Source organism: Balaenoptera physalus (genome assembly GCF_965194825.1).
Source record: "Balaenoptera physalus genome assembly, chromosome: 21".
NCBI lineage: Eukaryota > Metazoa > Chordata > Mammalia > Artiodactyla > Balaenopteridae > Balaenoptera > Balaenoptera physalus.
The window spans coordinates 38,260,815-38,279,631 of record NC_138902.1 but is presented as its reverse complement, the minus strand read 5'-3'; the positions used below and the strand labels follow the sequence as shown (position 1 = coordinate 38,279,631).

General features: G+C 44.0%; 1 protein-coding gene across 13 annotated transcripts in view; it reads right to left on the bottom strand.

Moving 5' to 3' along the window:
• Window positions 1-18,817, bottom strand: part of MCPH1 (microcephalin 1) — a 348,745-nt gene that overhangs the window by 279,830 nt on the left and 50,098 nt on the right. For all 13 annotated transcript variants that reach the window (XM_082444090.1, XM_082444086.1, XM_082444091.1 and 10 more), the window contains exon 9: window positions 17,787-17,896. In XM_082444090.1, the coding sequence (XP_082300216.1) occupies window positions 17,787-17,896 (110 nt within the window). The remainder of the gene's footprint in view (window positions 1-17,786; window positions 17,897-18,817) is intronic.

The following is an 18,817-nucleotide window of genomic DNA, read 5'->3' as shown; positions in this document are numbered from 1 at the left end:
TAGTGTCAGTAAATTGGCTTTGCTATGCGGTGGGTGAGTGGACCCAAGTTTGGTTCGATAACAAGTGTACAATCTTTCACTTTTTTTCTGTTTGAAAATTTTTGTAAGAAAAAAGTTTAAACCATTATTCAGGTGAATATTTTGTTAACTGGCAAGGCATATGACAACTGTTGCAAAAACAACTCAAAGGGTCAAGTATCACATTATCCCTTATAGTACTTGAAGTGTAGCAAGCATTCAGCGTGCTCTGTTGAGTGGAATAGAATTTCTATACACAAAAGTCAAGGTATTTTTCCTCCTCTTAGAATGCTCTCACTACTGGAAAATACCTTATAACAGTCAATTATACAAAAAGAATATATGAAGCATAAGAAATACAATCAGATGCTAGTAGACCCAGAATAAGACTGTAATTCAGGACAACTTTTTGCAGCTCACTTGTTAGCGATTTCATATTTGACAGGCCACTTGGCCTTTCCTTACCTCACATGTCTCATCTAAGAAACGAGACAATGAATTACTCCTAGGGTGCTACGTGATTAATAATTCTGTTGAGAGCAGATATTAACCCTAGCAGTTTTTCAAATTAGAACCTTCACAGTATGTAATTTCATGAGAATACAAGCCATTTCTTTTTTGAAAAATAAATTTATTTATTTTATTTATTTATTTTTGGCTGCGTTGGGTCTTCGTTGCGGTGCGTGGGCTTCTCATTGAGGTGGCTTCTCTTGTTGTGGAGCACGGGCTCTAGGCACGCGGGCTTGAGTAGTTGTGGCACGTGGGCTTCAGTAGTTGTGGCTCGCGGGCTCTAGAGCGCAGGCTCAGTAGTTGTGGCGCACAGGCTTAGTTGCTCCACGGCATGTGGGATCTTCCCAGACCCATGTCCCCTGCACTGGCAGGCGGATTCATCACCACTGTGCCACCAGGGAAGTCCCAAGCCACCTCTTAAGTTAGTCCTTTATCTATGTAACCTTTGCTACATGTCACATTTCAACGAAGGTAATAAAAATGGGGAGAAAGTTCGGCCACTTTATTCTCTGTTAATGATGATAATCTGACCCTCCTCCACCCCGGCCATGAAATCTGTATGTAAGGTGATATTCATAGCATACAAATCTAATAAAAGTATATTTTATTTAAAATTATTGGAAAAGACCAAGAAAGACCAGCTAACATTTATTAGAACCAACCATATTCAGTGTTGAAAAATTAAATAGTCCTTTAAGACTGAGACCTGGATCTACCTGTCCTATAAGATGCATTCCCAGTCTATTCAAAGTTGATTGGCTGGGCTTCCCTGGTGGCGCAGTGGTTGAGAGTCTGCCTGCCAATGCAGGGGACACGGGTTTGAGCCCTGGTCTGGGAAGATCCCACGTGCTGTGTAGCAACTGGGCCCGTGAGCCACAATTACTGAGCCTGCACGTCTGGGGCCTGTGCTCCGCAACAAGAGAGGCCGCGATGGTGAGAGGCCCACGCACTGCAATGAGGAGTGGCCCCCGCTTGCCACAACTAGAGAAAGCCCTCGCACAGAAACAAAGACCCAACACAGCCATAAATAAATAAATAAATAAAAATTAAAAAAAAAAAAAACAAAGTTGATTCTCCATAACAAACTTGAACTTTATCTGATCCCTGTGCCCCAGAACCTAGAACACTGGTAAAGAGCTCTTCCCACCCTGTTATGTTCTTAGAAAAGCATAATTGAAAGGACCACACTGCTCTCTCCTTACTCCGAGACAGGACCCACCAGCACTCTTCCTCAGTGACTCAGAAAAGCCCTCCTCCATCCTCCCCATGATTCCCACGAGACTTGCTGATGACCCCCTGGTTTACCTGTCTCTGTAGAGCCCCAGGCTCCCCCCCTTTTCTTTGCAATGTTCTTCATTAGTGAACATGCTCCCTATTACATCAGTCGGAATAGAATGATCTTCATTGTCTTGTGCATTCCCATTTTCTTGGCTCTGGTGCTGTGACTTGGAAGGGACTGGCCCCGTCTCCCCACCCAGTTAACCAGGGCTGAAGGTGTCCTTGTGCACCTTTCCTGAGTGGTGACCCAGGGTCCCAGTGTTAAGTCCAGATCCTGTCCTGAAGTCCAGATTCTTGTCCATTGATACCATGGTAAGAATTTGATTTTTATTCTTTCTGAGTGTTCACTCTGGTGCCAGCTTCTTTTGGTTTCATGGTTTGATCACCATAAACTGGTTGATGGTTCACAGAGATCTTGTCTTTGTTGCCTGATAGATGACAGAGAATCTGCCTTCTTAGTTTTTTCTGTTTATTTTCCTACTTTCAGCTCAAAACTATTAAGAATTTCATGCCATGAGGGAGTAGATATCTGGACTGAATTTTGTATTTCTGTGTTTATGCCATGAGAGAAATTTTGAGCTATGAGTGAAATTTTAAAATTGAAATTACAAGCTCTGGGTGTGTGTGTGTGTGCACGCACGTGCCTATAATTCAGAAAGGCCATTCTCCCTCATCCTGAGAAAAGCATCCTGAGATGTTGTTACCAATTGAGATTATAAAATCTCTTAAAGAAGCTCTTGACTTAGAAATAAGTTGCCTATAAACTGAATATTCCTAAAATTCTCAAATATTAAGGAAATTGAACTCTCAGTATTTTAAACAGAGCTAAAAAATAGTATTCTTTCAAAAAAATTTTTTTGATTTCCTTATTTTCTTTTTTTTTTAATTGGGGTATAGTTGATCTACAATATTATATTAGTTTCGGGTTACAAAATAGTGATTCAAAATTTTTATAGATTATACTCCATTTAAAGTTATTATAAAATATTGGCTATATTCCCTGTGCTGTACAATATATCCTTGTAGCTTATTTATGACGAGCCTGGTCCCTGGCTTACAGGGATCTTAGAGTAAGGGAGTAACTTTGCAGCAGGCCCAAGAACTATAGGATACAGTGGAGACCTCAGAAGAAAGGAATTCACCCAAATTTATAGGCACCGCAGGTGAAATCTGACAGCAAGCCCTTGGCTTGGCTTCCTTGCCCCAAGAGGCTTTTAAATGTTACAATCTAAGATTCCTTATGAAAACATCCTGCAAATCAAACCTAAGGCCTAGATGGTAAATTACCATTCTTGCTGCCCCTATGTAAACACAGCTAATGAGACCAGCCTTATTCTGTGATCATAAATAATCTTTCTTTGATTATTGGGGGAGGGACTATAGAAAAAAATTTTGTTTCTATGGGAAACTCTGCACTGTTTACAGCACACCATTCCAGGACTTCAGAGTCTAGCCATGTTCGCTGAGTTATTCTGCACCTCTGTGTAGACTGCAGGGACCTGATGCATGTGAAAACTCTTTTTTGTCTGGTAGAGATTTACTTGACTTCCTTTTCCTCTAGGGAAAAACCAGTTTCCACCCCTATCTGCATATTGGCCCAGATCTTGTTACCCTGCCCAAATTGCCCATTCTTACCAAATTGCCAGTTCTTCGGGTTTCCTTCACTATCTGGCTACAGGCCCCCAAACTAATATCTCGGCACCAGCAGGAGCTGGCACCAGTCTGCCCAGACCCCCCATCTGGACTCCAGTTATCTTGCAGCTGGCGCTTCTCCCCAGGATCTGAAGGAGCCCTGGGCACTGCAGCCCAACAACATGATCACAGGTGGGCAGGGTCCTCTCTGGACAGGCCACAGGATAGTCTGGCACATGCCTTTGTGCGAGAGGTAAACATGCCTGTGGGCAGCCTCGCTCGAGACCCTCAGGACACCTGACAAGCTGTCCTGCAAAACCAACAGATGCTCCTCCAGCAACCCTGAGACCCCCTAGACCAGGCCCCTCAGGGCTCAGCTCCTGAGTCTTCACTATAATACAACCTTCTACATCAATTTGTTTTGCTCCTTTTCACTTTAGGAATCCCTCTTTCACAATGTCTGATATCCAGGACCCTAAAGCAACCAACATTTGCCATCAACAGATGGAACCAACACCAGCAAGAATCCCCTGGAGACTATGAGGCTCAGCTTTGCCTCACTCAGAAGGTTTACGATCACTTCCAAGTTCTTTGCTGAGGAACCACATCCTTTGCTCTGGGACTGAGAACATGGAACCCGAGCCCTGAGCTCCTGGGAAATAGTGCTGGCTAGAAACACACCACCCTCGTGTTTGAAGAGGCTAACCCCAAAGGACCACTCTGCTCTCCATGACCTGCACCACCTCTCTTCCTCCACTGACTCAGATGAGACCATCTTCATTCTTGTCTTCGTTCCCAAAGACCCCTAGTGACGCCCTTGTTTACCCGGCTCTGTGAGACCCCAGCCCTCTCCTTCCCTTGAGTGTTCCCCATTAAAGAACGAGCTCCATATTACAGCGGTCTGAATACAAACAGCTCCCTAATTTCCGGTGCATTTTGTCTCGCAGAACTGCTACACTTTCGTTTTAACTGCCTGGGAACAGAGTTCTGAGAAAGGCTGTGAATACCCAAGATGCAATTGTCTCATTAGATCTTCTACTGAAGTGTTTTAATTTCAAATGTCAAGTTTGTCCTCTTTGGTCAGTTTTGAATATAAACCCATGAAAACACGAGGAAATCCTTGAATAATTAATGGGAACAGAATGATCCTATCCTTAAGAAAGAATATAGTCAGATACCAAATATTCATTTAGTCAATAAATACTAAATAAGCCAGAATAATCTATCAAGCACAAAACCAGACACCAGAGACACAAAGAACAATGATTCCCGCCCTTAAGAGGGTGACAAGCTTTTTGATATAAATTATAATCCAGTCAAATTACAGGTATCATCAGATATATGTATAGTTGAGAGTACAAAGGGAAGAAAACTGTCTGCCTGGAGGGGGAAAGTGGTCAGGAAATCTTGAAGGAAAATGTCACCAAGCTCAGACTTGGAGGAGGAGGAGGAGTTTGGCAGGTAGGGTAGGACAGGAGGACAGCTACGCAAAGAAATGGATGTGACAGGAAGTGGCTCCTTTGGGAATCTGAGAGTAGTTTGTATGGATGCACCAAGATGTCACTTAGGAGACCAACATTCAGAATAAGACAAATCACTTGGAAATGGTAGGAGTTCACAGAGGGAAGACTTTTCCTAATTCTTAACAGGACGGTGGAAATGATACCCCTTAGTTTATATGTCTTGTGGGAGGTACCACTGATTTTCTCCTTATTTTTGAGACGACATTAAGAACTCTTTCATCATCTGCTATAGCTTATGATGGTAAGTTAACAAAACAACCAGACAATTCAAGGTACAACCTCTGATGTCTTCCAGCACTGCCTCTAGCGGGACATGGCTTGGAGGTCCAGGAAGTTTACGTGTATTCGTGGGTTACCCATGGGTTTAGTTGCATTCATCAGACATGAGAAGAAACAGAAGCACAAAGCATGGATCTTAACATTTTAGTTATAAGCATGAAGGTCTCACCAATGAAAAAAATACAGTAAAACTGTATTATATGGACGACCTCAAGAAAAGTGGAAACCTTTATCTTATCATGTGCAGTATATTAATATAAAATGTAACCTTCCCACTCTTATTCTGCTCACATCTACTCACGGTTAAGCACGGCTAAGCATTTCAGGGTTTCTATTATAGAATGTCCATTACAAAGAAGAAAAACAACCCTTTTATGTTTTTAACATTGTTGTTTGTTCGTGACAAAAGAAAACATAGCACCCTGTCCCTTAAAAGGAAAACACTTGTCCAAATACAGCTATGCAGTAACAAAAGGTAATCAAAGCAAACACTGAGAGGTAATCATGTGAAATAATCCACTAACCAGTGAGGAACAACTCACAAATATGAAACGTTGTACTTAATTTTAGCAAAAGCATTTTCTGGAAGTTCTAAAGTGGTGAGTGGAGGGGGGGGTGTTGAAGATGAATATTTGGGAAATAGCCTAGTTGATTCTGTTTTAATAAGATCAAAGGGAGGTCAAATTAAACAAACGTACTTGTTTTATTAGTGATAAAAAAGAAACTTTAAAAATAAAACATTCTTTGAAATGTTTTGGCTTTAGGTACCATTTCATAAGTAAACAGTGGAAATGCTTCTCCTAAAAAAAGAAGTGAAGAGATAATCCACACATTTGCCGAAATTATTGATTTCGTTCACTACTAATATAAGCCCATCTAGATACAGGGGCGCTGCCAGAATAACATGTTTGCATGAATTCTGACTATAGAGAAAAGTAAAAATGAGCAAATCAAATAGAACAAAACAGATTCTAGAAAATGTCTTCAAATTACATCCTGAGGATATTCCATTATCTAGATCCCTGGCAGCTGTGTCATTTAAGTGTCTTCAGAAAGACTCAATCCACGGATACAAGAGGTCCCAGCGTTTTAAAATAAGCAGCTCACTAGATGTGTCCTTCATACTGTTGATACCCCTCCTCCCCTTTTTAATTTGATGATAAAGTCTACGCTCTGAAGCTGGGTTCACTGCAGGAAGTTGGGGCAGAAATCTTTAACGTTCTTATGTAAATCTATTTGTAACTTAATTGTCCCTTCCTTATATCTTTTTTTGCAGAGAATTATAGAGACTCTTAATATTCAGGGTTTTTTTTTTCTAAAAAATGTAATACCTTTCTAAATGTTCTCGAACAATGCAATAATAAAACTGATCAGTAAAGCGTCAGTATCAGTTTTGAATACTCATATGTTGGATAAAGATGAATGTTTACAGTACAAAAAACAAGCATAGAGAAAATGTACATCTGAGGTATGCATCAATACCCAATTTGTTAAAAAAAGTAAACATATATCACCTCACTTATTAAGATGCTTTATCTAACAAAGTTAACATCTAACACTGAAACTCCCAGGGGTCTACGCGTCTGCCCATCTCCTGGCCCTGAACATACCGGGGACTAGAGGCAATGAAGCCCTAATATCAAGAAGCACATTGTCATGGACGGAATGTCTGTGTCCCCCCAAGTTCCTGTGTTGGAATCCTAACCCCAAGCTGACGGTGTTAGGAGGTGGGGCCTTTGGGAGGTGATTAGTTTCTGAGGGTGAAGCCCTCATGAGTGGGATTAATGCTCTTATTAAAGGGACCCCTGAGAGCTCCCTCGTCCTTTCTGTTGTATGAGGACCAGGGAGAAGAGAGCCAGATATGAACCAAGAAGATGGCCCTCACCAGACACCAGACCTGCTGGGCCTTGATCTTGGACTTCAGCCTCCAGAAGTGTTGTTCAGAAACCATCCGGTCTGTGGAATTCCGTTACAGCAGCCTGAGCAGACCAAGACACCGAGAGCGCCCCGTCTTGTTTTTATGCAATCCATTTTCCACTCAAGGGAACCAGTTTCATGGAGAAACGGGGCCAGAGCACGGAAAGGAAGCAGGAGCCCAGGTGATCTGAGTATTCTAGAAAGGAAGGAAGTGCATGAAGGGGAAAGGGGCTGGGGAGAGGGCAGCTCCAAGGGGCTCACACAGACTCAACCTGGGACCACCTACCTGAACAAATGACAATCCGCCGAATGACGGGAGAATCTGAGTCCATGGGGCGCGTGGAGCGAGAAGGGACATACAAAGCGTCCAGGAGGGCAGGGGCAGATGGCTGGCCTGAGCCTGGCTCTCATCCCCTGCCCGTCTCCAGTAGGCAGACAAGGACGGGCTTCAGGGGCAGATGGCTGGCCTGAGCCTGGCTCTCATCCCCTGCCCATCTCCAGTAGGTAGACAAGGACGGGCTTCAGGGCTCGACCCCTGCCGTGTGGCCTTTGAAAGAAACTTGCTCTAATTGCTCAGGTCCGGTGAAGGGCAGAAGTTCCTTCACCATATACTCTCAATATACTCTAAACTCACCAAGTCTGGACCTTAGGAAATAAGAGGGGTAGGTTTGGGGGAAAACATGCAACTTCATGGGATGTCCAGGCTAGAGCTTTTACTTTGAGACAAAGACACACTTTGCTGTACACCTGAAACTAACACAACATTGTTAATCAGCTATGCTCCAATATAAAAATAAGAAAGAAAGAAAGAAAGAAAGAGAAAAGAAAGAAAGAAAGAAAGGAAGGAAGGAAAGGAAAGAAAAGAAAAGAAAAGAAAAGAAAGAAAAGACACCCACCGCCCCGGCCCTGGTCCTTCGGGCTCCTACCACAGCCGCAGCCTCCGCCGTGGTTTTTGATTCCTAGTTTCCCATCCTTTGTCCCACCTTTGTGTTCAAACTTCACCCGAGGAGCTGGAGGAACATGGTAAAAAATACCAGAAACAAAGAAAAAAGCTGCAATCTGATCAATGCTGAGAAAGATTTCAGAGCCTTTTTTAAAATGAACAGAATTAGATTTTAACTCGTGAATTTATTCAGAAGTAAAAAGCAGAAGACATTTCTGCAGAAAAATAAGATAGCATAAATTCAAAAAGAACAGTTTTTGAAACTAAAGTCACTGATGATGAAGACCAGAGAAAGGACCCCCCCAGACCAGGCTGCCCCGTTTCACAGCCATTGTACGTTACACTGACTCATCATTGACAGATGAACTAAACCTGAACTCATATCCAAAAGCCACAAAGGCATATGCCAAAATCTATTTGAAATGCCTCCTATTTTATTTTCTAACAGTCTGTAATAATGCCTCATTGATTCTGAGCTGTGGTTTCATCTGTCATTCTTCCACTTAACTCCTTTCCATCTGAATAATGCTGTTTTCATTTCTTTTTTTTTAACTGCTAATATCCCATAATTCATATTCTTAAGTATTATTTGGAAAGCAATAACTTTGAACCCGAGTCGAGAGAGCTGAAGAGACTTAAGGAAAGAAGTAATAAATATCTGGTGATTGGAGAGGACAGCGCCGCTCCTCCAGAGAAGACAGGAAAAGCCTGCTTGGGAAAACCACCCACGTTTAAAGTGAGCTCCAGCTCTGTGGACAAACGGGTGCAGCCCTGCGGCTCCCTATGTGTGCGTCCTGGCGTAGCCTAGCAACGTCTCAGACGCAGCCCTGGGTCCCTTGTCGCAACATGCCTTGACGTCAGTGGAAAGAAGCCGTGAGATCGGAGGGCCCCCTCCCGCCTCCTCCCCGGGGCCCGCTCTTTGGCCCGGTCCTCGGGCTGCGCGGTTCCTTCCCCGGGGCGCGTCCAGCCATAACAAAGCTCGGAGGACCAGGAGGGCTTCTCTTCCCAGGGCTGTCTCAAGTGAGAGGAGGCTTTTTTCCAGAAACCTCCCAGCAAGACTTCCCTTCGCATCTCACTGGGCCGAAGTGAGTCATGTTCCCAAACCAGCTGCTGCTAAGAGAAGCAGAGCGACCACGGGTAGTGGCCGGGCGGTCCGAGAAGAGAGCGGCTGTGAGCCGGGGGGTAGTGGCCGGGCGGTCCGAGAAGAGAGCGGCTGTGAGCCGGGGAGCCGGGCGGGGGCCGAGGGCCTGTAACCGACTCGCCGGCAGCAACGGCCCGCACCGCAGCTCGGTGAAGAATGAGTATTTACACGGGGAGGGCGGCGGGGGCGGAGGTGGACCGGGACTGCACCTGTGTCTTTCTCTTCCTTCTCTTCAGTTCCTTTACTCCCAAAGAAGCCGTTCTGTTGGGTTTCTTAAAGTTTCACGCTTGCTACTTCGGCAAGTTACTGTTTTGCTTGAGGTTTTGCATATGTTTTTGAAAGATTATTTGGGATGTGGACCCGTTTTGAACTCTTTATTGACTTTGTTGCAATGTTGCTCCTGTTGTATGTTTTCGGGTTTTTGGCCGCGAGGCAGGTGGGATCTCAGGTCCCCGACCGGGGATGGGACCGGCACCCCCTGCACTGGAAGGCGAAGTCGTAACCGCTGGACCTCCAGGGAAGCCCCCATAGGTTTTGCATATTTTACAGAGATGAACTTGATATTTCTAAGCTAGGTTACCGTGGTTTACTATCGCTTGGCTAACATCCCCCAAAGGTCCTACTTAGCAAGCTAGACCTTAGGAACCGGCAGCTGTGACTGTTCACATTTGGAAGGTGCATCTCAAACTGGCCCAGCCTGCCCAGTGCCCGCCGGCAGATGGTAACAGGATTTCTGGCAGTTTCCTCTCTCGGCCTCATGACCTCCGCAGGGGGTGGGAGGGCTCTACCCTGGCCCCTACCTTGACGTGGCCCAAGATGACCGCGGGCGCCCAGGAGAATGGCCTCAGCGCCAGCCCAGTGGCCCTCACACCAACCACCTCCCGTACGGGACACACCTGAGGGTTTCTGAAGCACACACCTTAGACCACACACAACGGCAGCCACGGGGCACGGAAAATACAGTAAAGAAAAGGTGCTGCCGCTTGAAGATGCTCTTTGAATGTTTTCTCTATAAATATTTTCTTCTCATACACAACAAGAAGAAAACAACACGCTAACAAAGCCAAAAGCAGTTGCTACACCACCATGAGGCCGCGGGTTTCCGGGGCTTCGGAGTCACATCTGGGGGCAGGAGCGACACCTGTCATAACGAACACATTTTCCCACGCCCCCATTGCCAGCTTTGGGCGCGCTTTGCCAGAAACGGTTCATCCAAGGGATGGCAGATCCTTGAAACACCCGTGCTAGAAATCTAGGGTGCCTGCAGTCTCTGCCAGCTCATCTCTCTAATTATCTGTCTTCAAAGGCCCCCCCAGGAGACAGGCCCCATCGGCAGCGGAGGCGGGAGGTGTCTGAACACTGGGGAGTTATTTCCGTGGAATTTACAGAGGGTGTCATCCTCCAGGAAGTGTGCCAATTCCCCCGAGTAGTAACAACATGCTCGTGCGGAATTGTCAAGAAACAAAATAAATATCACCTGTCATGTGGATGAGTCACTGCTATTTCAACTTGAAAGTTAAACTTAAAAACAAAGCGGCCCACCAGATTATACGCTTCCAGCCAAGCACACTATCTAATGGCAAAGAGCCAAAGTCCTGGAATTACTGCAGACTGTAAAAGCACACTCATGAAATCGTGGAGTCTCCAGTAGAGCTGTGAAGTGCTCATTCAGGGACCTTTTCGAGGAAAGGAGACACTAGGGAAAAGAACACGAAACGTGGCTCAGATACCCGACTTCTTTATTCCGGAAGGCTTCCGTCTCCCCAGACCTCCTGGTCCCTGCCCCCAGACAGCCCACCCAGGCTGGACCTGCGCTTGAGCCCTCACGTCCGCCCTACGGCCCAGCATATCTTCTTGCGCCCCTGTGGCCTCTCTTCTACCTTCTCTCGGCTGCAAGCTTCCTTCTTCGGAGAAGGCCGACCCGGATAAGCTGTGATTCCAAACCTACTGCCCTCCCAAGAAGGGCTCGCTCGAGGTTCTCTCCAGCACCTCCGCGTGATGGCGAGATGGAAAGCTCTTTCTGGAAGAGGTCTCGGTGCTTGAGGAACGGCCACTATGAGTAGCAACAGTGAGCACGTTATGTACACCTCACGCAGGTCTCCTAGGAGAGCCCGGGTATTTTCAGACAGTTGTAATGGTACCAGAAGAGAGAGGGAAGCAAATCGCCAGAGCAGGGATCGGGGACTGGGAAACGCACACCGCCTGCCTCCGGGTGAGGTGACGGGGGTTTCACGCTAAAGACGTAGAGAGACGAGGCTCCATTTAACCCTGTGACACAGGTTCTCACCTGGGAGGAGGATCGTCATGTCTGAACCGTGTGGGGGGCTTCTCAAAAATGCACCCCAGCTCTCCCTCCCCCCCACGCCCTGAGGTGCTGTTTTGGCCCAGGCATGACTGTGGTCAGTGAATCCAGGAAGAGACATAGTTTGGGCCATACTGGAACTTTGAGGGCCATTCTCATTACAAACACGTGCCAGTCTCTGGGGGGGCTAGGGAAGCGGGTGGCAGAGTGACCCCCCCCAGTCTGCTTTGAGTCCGTATGTGGATGTCATCTTCACCCACATTTGTGCTGGAAAACAGAGCTAACTTTTGTTGAGTGCCCATGAATATCAGGGATCTATCATCCTCAACTCTTTGCAGGTTTCGACTCATTTAATTAGCACAAACCCTTTGAGATTGGCACTATTATTATGCCTGTTTAATATAAAAGGAAGCAGAGGCACAGAAATACTAATTTACTTGTTCAATGTGACAGAACCACCACATAGTGGTGTCTGGCTCAGGAATCAACGCTTGTGGCAACAATGTCCTGCAATGGAAACATTCCTTCTTTCACTAATAGGAGGCCATTTCACAAATTTAGGAAGAATATTCAAAAAGAAATGAGGTATACTATGATTATTACAACATCACTGTGTGATGGTTAGAAGCACCAGAAATGGTGTAAGATATGAACTCAAAAAGCAGAAGGGAAATTCGTTCAGCCCTTATTCACTCAGCAAATATCTACTAAACACCAATTTTGTGTGTCATACTGTATTACGATGAGTATTAAAAGATTAAAGCTTGTGTCCTAGGGGGCTCATATCCTAGTAAAAATGTGAGAACAAGCAATTATTGGAACATATGAAAACCGTTATTCATCATTTGTTTTCTACTCTGTTTAAGAAACTTGGATATTTAAGGACTTGATCTAGTGTATAGTGTCTTTTTTTTTTTTTTAAAACCACGGTCAAAATAAGTGTACTTCTACGATTTGAAGTATTTGGTCCTTCATGTCTGTCTAAGCCTCCAAGCTTGTGAGAGCCACCTGGACCCTTCCTGTGCTCTGACCCAGAGTTCACCCTCTGACGGGCAGTCCTGCTTGGCAGAGAGGGCCCCAAAGCAAGATTTAAAACCACAGCCACTAAGGAAAGCTGGGTTTTCTTGTCCAGTGGATGACTTACCTTAAAAGAAAAATTTGAGGGCTTCCCTGGTGGCGCAGTGGTTGAGAATCTGCCTGCCAATGCAGGGGACACGGGTTCGAGCCCTGGTCTGAGAAGATCCCACATGCCACGGAGCAACTAAGCCCGTGTGCCGCAACTACTGGGCCTGCACTCTAGAGCCTGCAAGCCACAACTACTGAGCTCATGTGCCACAACTACTGAGCCCATGAGCCACAACTACTGAAGCCTGCGCGCCTAGAGCCTGTGCTCCGCAGCAAGAGAAGCCACTGCAGTGAGAAGCCCGTGCACCACAATGAAGAGTAGCACCCTCTCGCCACAACTAGAGAAAGCCCGCGCGCAGCAACGAAGACCCAATGCAGCCAAAAATAAATAAATTAATTAATTTAAAAAAAAAGAAGAAAAATTTTGTTAATGATAATAATATTTGAACAACAATAACACGAATAACAGAAGTAGTAGAATAAACACTTTGTAGTAGAAAAACCCCACATTTTCATATGCGTTCACCGTATCACTAGCATTAATGTTATATTTACCTTCTTCAGGTTCTATGTCTGACAATATTAAACAAGCAACAAACAAGACAGGCTATGATCTGTCATAACATTTTATATTTCTCCCTGTGAAAAGATGGCAGAAATAGATTTCCTTGTCAATGACCCATGTATTGTAAGCTAAGATTATGGAGGTGATGATATTGCTTAACTGGGGTCTCAAAATAAAAAAGGTTCAATGAATTTATAAGCATATGTTTAAAGTAATAAGTCTAAAAAAGATAGTTTCCCACTAATGTACAAAATGACTCTTCCCACTAAAAGTGGGTACTAAACCAAATAATCTCTAATGGAAATTATAGCTCTGAGATTTTGTAATTCTTTATTGAATTATATCTGTTTTCCCTCTTTAAGAGATGGTTAGTGTGTCTTTTGCAACCAATGACTTGCACGTTCATCTGAAAAATTCTGCTGACTTGGTCTCTCATTGTTCTTTTCTCAGAGAAGGATTTATCCCGTCTCTAATTAGAGAAAAAAACCCTTTTTTAATGGCCATTAAAATTCACCCGTTATTTCCAGGAAGGATCGACTAAGTAGTTCAGAACAACCTCCCCATCGTGAACAGTTAGTAAAGCTGGACGGACACAAACCCACGATTCAGAGACACTGCTGAGCTGATAAGACAGTGAATCACAGGAGGAAGAGAAACCCTCAGGTGAGCAAGGGGAGAGCTGGCCTCACAGAGAGAGAGGCTCAGCCTCAGATCATCTCAATTCCTGGTAGGAAGACATGCCAAAAATAATAAAGCATATTAGAGGAACGTACGACAGAAAACTAAGAGAAACAACAGATAATAAAGACAGAAACTAAGGGAGCCAGAAAATGGAGTTACCCGGTTTAGATTTCAAAATAAATATGCTAATTATGCATAAAGAAATAAAAGACAAAATTAATAATTTTGGCAGAAAGCTAGAAATTTTTAAAAATCCAAATAGAATAACGAAAACTGAAAAATACAATAATGAAGTTTTCAAATGCAATATATAGGTTTACCATAAGAGTACACCTATAATATAAAGAGGGAGAGGTGAAAGGGAAATCAGCAGAAAATACCCAGAACGAAATGAGATAAAAAAGGAGAGAAATATAGAAATATAGAAAAATCATGAGGCATGGGATACAGAAGGCTCAGGTAACACGTGTGAGTGAATTTCCAGAAGTGGAAGAAAGAGAAATGAGACTTCTCCAAAGCAGATGGAAGACCCGAAGACCTGCGACCCTGCATCAGGCTGACGACAAAAGCAACACTCGGGCAGAGCTGCAGCAAAACTACAGAAAACCAAGAATGAGAAGAGTTCACCCAGAACCTGCTGGGGCTGATTTCAGCATCTTTTTTGGATGCACCAGCATCCTTCCCAGGCCACACCTTCTACCCAGGCTGTGGTCCCTACCCACAGGCTGCCCGCTTTCCACGCTGCACTGTTACACAGCACAGAACTTAGGATTCACAGTTTCACAGGCCTGCTCTGCAGGGCTGCCCAGAAAGGACATTACCCGTAGGTGCTACGTCAAGTTTAAGATTAAAAAGATCACTAGGGTCCTGGGACACATCCGCTTCAAACCGTTTTCATAATGACGGAAACAGCATGGACGCCAGCTCCCATGTGAAAATGTAAAAATGCGATCCTATACTCTAGACCCAAGAGTTCTCCATTTCAGTAGAGGCATGTGCTTTAATAATTAGCTGATGAAAGATATTTCCTGTAAAGTTGCTTTACTCAACATTAAAATCCAATTACAAGATATCTTTTAGGAAATGTCAACAATTGCTGTGCTCGATGGAATCTAATCCCTTATATATACTTATACATAAAAACATGACTATGTTAAAAAGTCTGAAATTTCAGTTTAACACAGGTTGTCTTGAAATCTAATAAGGAACAAAAGCAAGCAGGTAAGACCTCAGTTTTGGTAGGGAAAAAAGGGAATGACTGGATACTATCATAACCCTCAAGACTAATATTATACTTGTAAGTTACAGATCAGAGACCTGTATTTAATTCACCAATTCACAATCCTTGTGCAGCTCCATAGTAGACTTTTAATACCAGTCGATTAAACTTAGTGTTTCTGCTGACTAGCTATAACATAACAATATAAACTCCACTCCCCACACCCATACTCCAAGATCTCAAACTGCCAGGAAGCTATATCTTTAAAATTTTAAATTGCATTTTAAGAAATTTCTATTGTCCTTTGTTTTAACCTGTGCAATGATAAACCATGACCGTTCATCTCTATATTGGTATCTAAATTTAAAAACGTTTATCCCATAAGCAAACAAATCAGGATTTTAAGTCTCTGTCTTTGTTTTTTACAAGTCTAAACGATAAAATCCGTTTATATGAGACATGTTTAGAAACAAACAGAACTTCTTCCAGGATAAATTACTTGTTTGAACTATGCTAGACAAAGTCCCTAAGGCACAAAAGTGGTTTCCAAACTTTGCTTCATGTTAGAATTAGCTCAGGAGTTTTAAAAAATCCTAGTGCCCAAGATGCACCCCATAGTAATGACATCAGGCTGTCTGGGGGTGTGAGCCAGGAATCTTGACAAAATTCAGATCCCCAGGTGATTGCAATGTGAGGCAACGTTGGGGGCCACTGCCCTCAGGCATGACGAGTTCTTGATTCATCAGAGAAAAGGTTGTGCAGTGAATGGGGATAAGAAATGGATTAGGAAGAAGGCCACGTGGAAGACAGTAGATCCAGGTTCTGTTCCTTCTGCCCTGAGGGAGACGTGGTACCCACGGTGAATTTTCTGCCCTCTCTGAGTACCGGTTTCCTTCCTGTGAAGAAGGAGATTCTACTCCATGTGGGGCTTTCACAGCTCATTGCTGTGATGTAAACTTTGCCTGGGAAATGCCAACTCAGAGGGTCTCAAGTAGGACCAGAGAATCTGCACATTTAAAAAGTCCTCCAGGGGCAGAAGACCTAAATACACATTTCTCCAAAGAAGACACACAGATGGCCAACAGGCACATGAAAAGATGCTCAACATCACTAGTTATTAGAGAAATGCAAATCAAAACTACAATGAGGTATCACCTCATACTGGTCAGAATGGCCATTATCAAAAAGTCCACAAATAATAAATGCTGGAGAGGGTGTGGAGAAAAGGGAACCCTCCTACACTGTTGGTAGGAATGTAAACTGGTGCAGTTATTATGGAAAACAGTATGGAGGTTCCTCAAAAACTAAAAATAGAGTTACCATTCCTGGGCATATATCCAGAGAAAACTCTAATTCAAAAAGACACATACACCCCAATGTTCATTGCAGCACTATTTACAATAGCCAAGACATGGAAGCAACCTGAATGTCCATCAATAGATGAATGGATAAAGAAGATGTGGTACATATATACAATGGAATATTACTCAGCCATAAAAAAGAATGAAATAATGCCATTTGCAGCAACACAGATGGACCTAGAGATTGTCATACTAAATGAAGTCAGACAGAGACAGACAAATATCATACGATATCACTTATATGTGGAATCTAAAACATGAATGTGGAATCATGTGGAATCTAAAACATGTGGAATCTAAACCACAAATGAATTTATTTACAAAACGCAGACTCACAGACGTAGAAAACACACTTATGGTTACCAAAGGGGAAGGGAGGGTGGTGAGAGGCACATTAGGAGTTTGGGGAAAAAAAGTCCTCCGGGCGATTCTTTCACACCGAACCAGCAGTGACCACTCCCTTCAGCACTGATGGAATGCCTCCGAAGGAGCAGGACGTAGATAGTAGCGCACACTACTATCAGTGGAATGAATGCCAAACAGGTTTTTTCCTTAATTTTTCCAAAGGAAAAAGATTAAGTGGCCATGCTGCAACTAGGAAGAAGACTGGAACACAGGACAACAAAACCTAAATGCAGCCGCAGGGCACCAGCTCTCTACCGAGGTCACCCACGGGGCAGGTACAAAAGCTGTACCAAGATTATGAGTGGCTAATTCAAAAGTTCAGCAATGAGAGTAGATGCTGAAGAATCAACAAATGTAAAGTCCTCCCCACATTATCCGAGTAAGCCTCCAGTGCAACGAGAGCGCCACACAGCCTCAGAGAAAGAGCCGGGTTCCGAGGCTGCAGCCACAGAGGAGTGGGTGCCCGAGCCTCAGTACAAAAACCTTTCCCTCCGATGGCTTGGGGTCAAACCATGATTAGCTCACAAATGGAAGATGGTTGGGTTCTTCACCTCCTACCTAGTGACTGTTTATTCAGATTATAGAACAATAGCAATTGCTGGCATGACCAACCTTCCCTGCTCGAGGGAAGCTGGCGGCATTTTTACAAGCGAGAAATGCCCTGGCAAAGGGGCAAGAGGAGGCCTGCTCCACCAATAGTAACTCTCTGCCCTGAATGTGACCAACGTTCTTGGTTTTACTGTCGGAGTTTCCCAACATCCACCCATAATCAATTTTTTAAAATCAAATACAAGCTGGGCAGAGGAGTTTATGTTTCATTAACCCAGAGCAATACATCATGATGCCTCAGCATCGGAAAGCTTAAAACAATATTTTCACACACCAACCTTCTGGCCTTTCTCTCTCTTCCTTGATTCCTCATGAGGTCTGATGAGATCCTTGAAGCCTTCCCATGAGCCATCCAAAACATCATGCCTTGTTGGTCCTCTTTTAACACCTAAAACCCAAGTGGGTTGAAGATTAGTTAGAACTCTACATGGACTGAATACTAACGCAACTTAAGCTGAATAAAAACCTTTTAATTAATTTACTTATGCATTCTGGTAATAAGAAAGTATAGCGTTTGAAAATAAACATTGCATACTCCTTGCTTGTTGAGATCTAGTTAGAACATTCAGCTTATTCCACTCCAGTATCCCAAGCAATTCACTAACTCAAGGGTCAGAAACAACTGTGCCTGTCACTTGAAAATGTACTAGTTCGACAGAAACCCATGCATCCAATGGATGATGCAAAATGATGCCTATACCTCATGCACTATTCAAACTCCAATTCTTAGGTTTTTACATAATGATCAAAACCCAGCTTCTCAGAGAAGGCAGTTCTGTATTAGAGGAAATAAGTAACCTTAGCTTAGGGGGTGAGTCTGAGTTACTCCAGCCAACGGTCTTCAGTACAAAGTTTCAGGTTACAATCTACAAATGACAGGTGATGATTTTACTCCCCACAAACTTCCACGTTAGACCAACCTCTTGTCATGAAGACACACAAACCAAAAAGAAGATATTCATCACGTGAAATTCGGTTTTGTCAGATGCTAAACGGTGTAGAAACCCTAAGTAGCCAACGATGGAGTGTGAAATGTTTGATTCATCCACTGCTACTACTTTATGTTGTGCTCCCAATTCTCATTCTTTCCTCTCCAAATAGTTTGCCTGATGTCTGACTTAGTCGATACTTTGAAGAAGGACTAAGCGTACCAGCCACCACTTACACGGTCTCAGTAGGATAACTCGCACCTTGACACGAAGGGCACACAGCAGCCTCGGGGATGCTCAGGTCCCAGCCACTGCCGTGCCACACACCCACCTTCCACGTCATCCCCCTCTGCCACTGATGGGCTTATCAACAAATATCT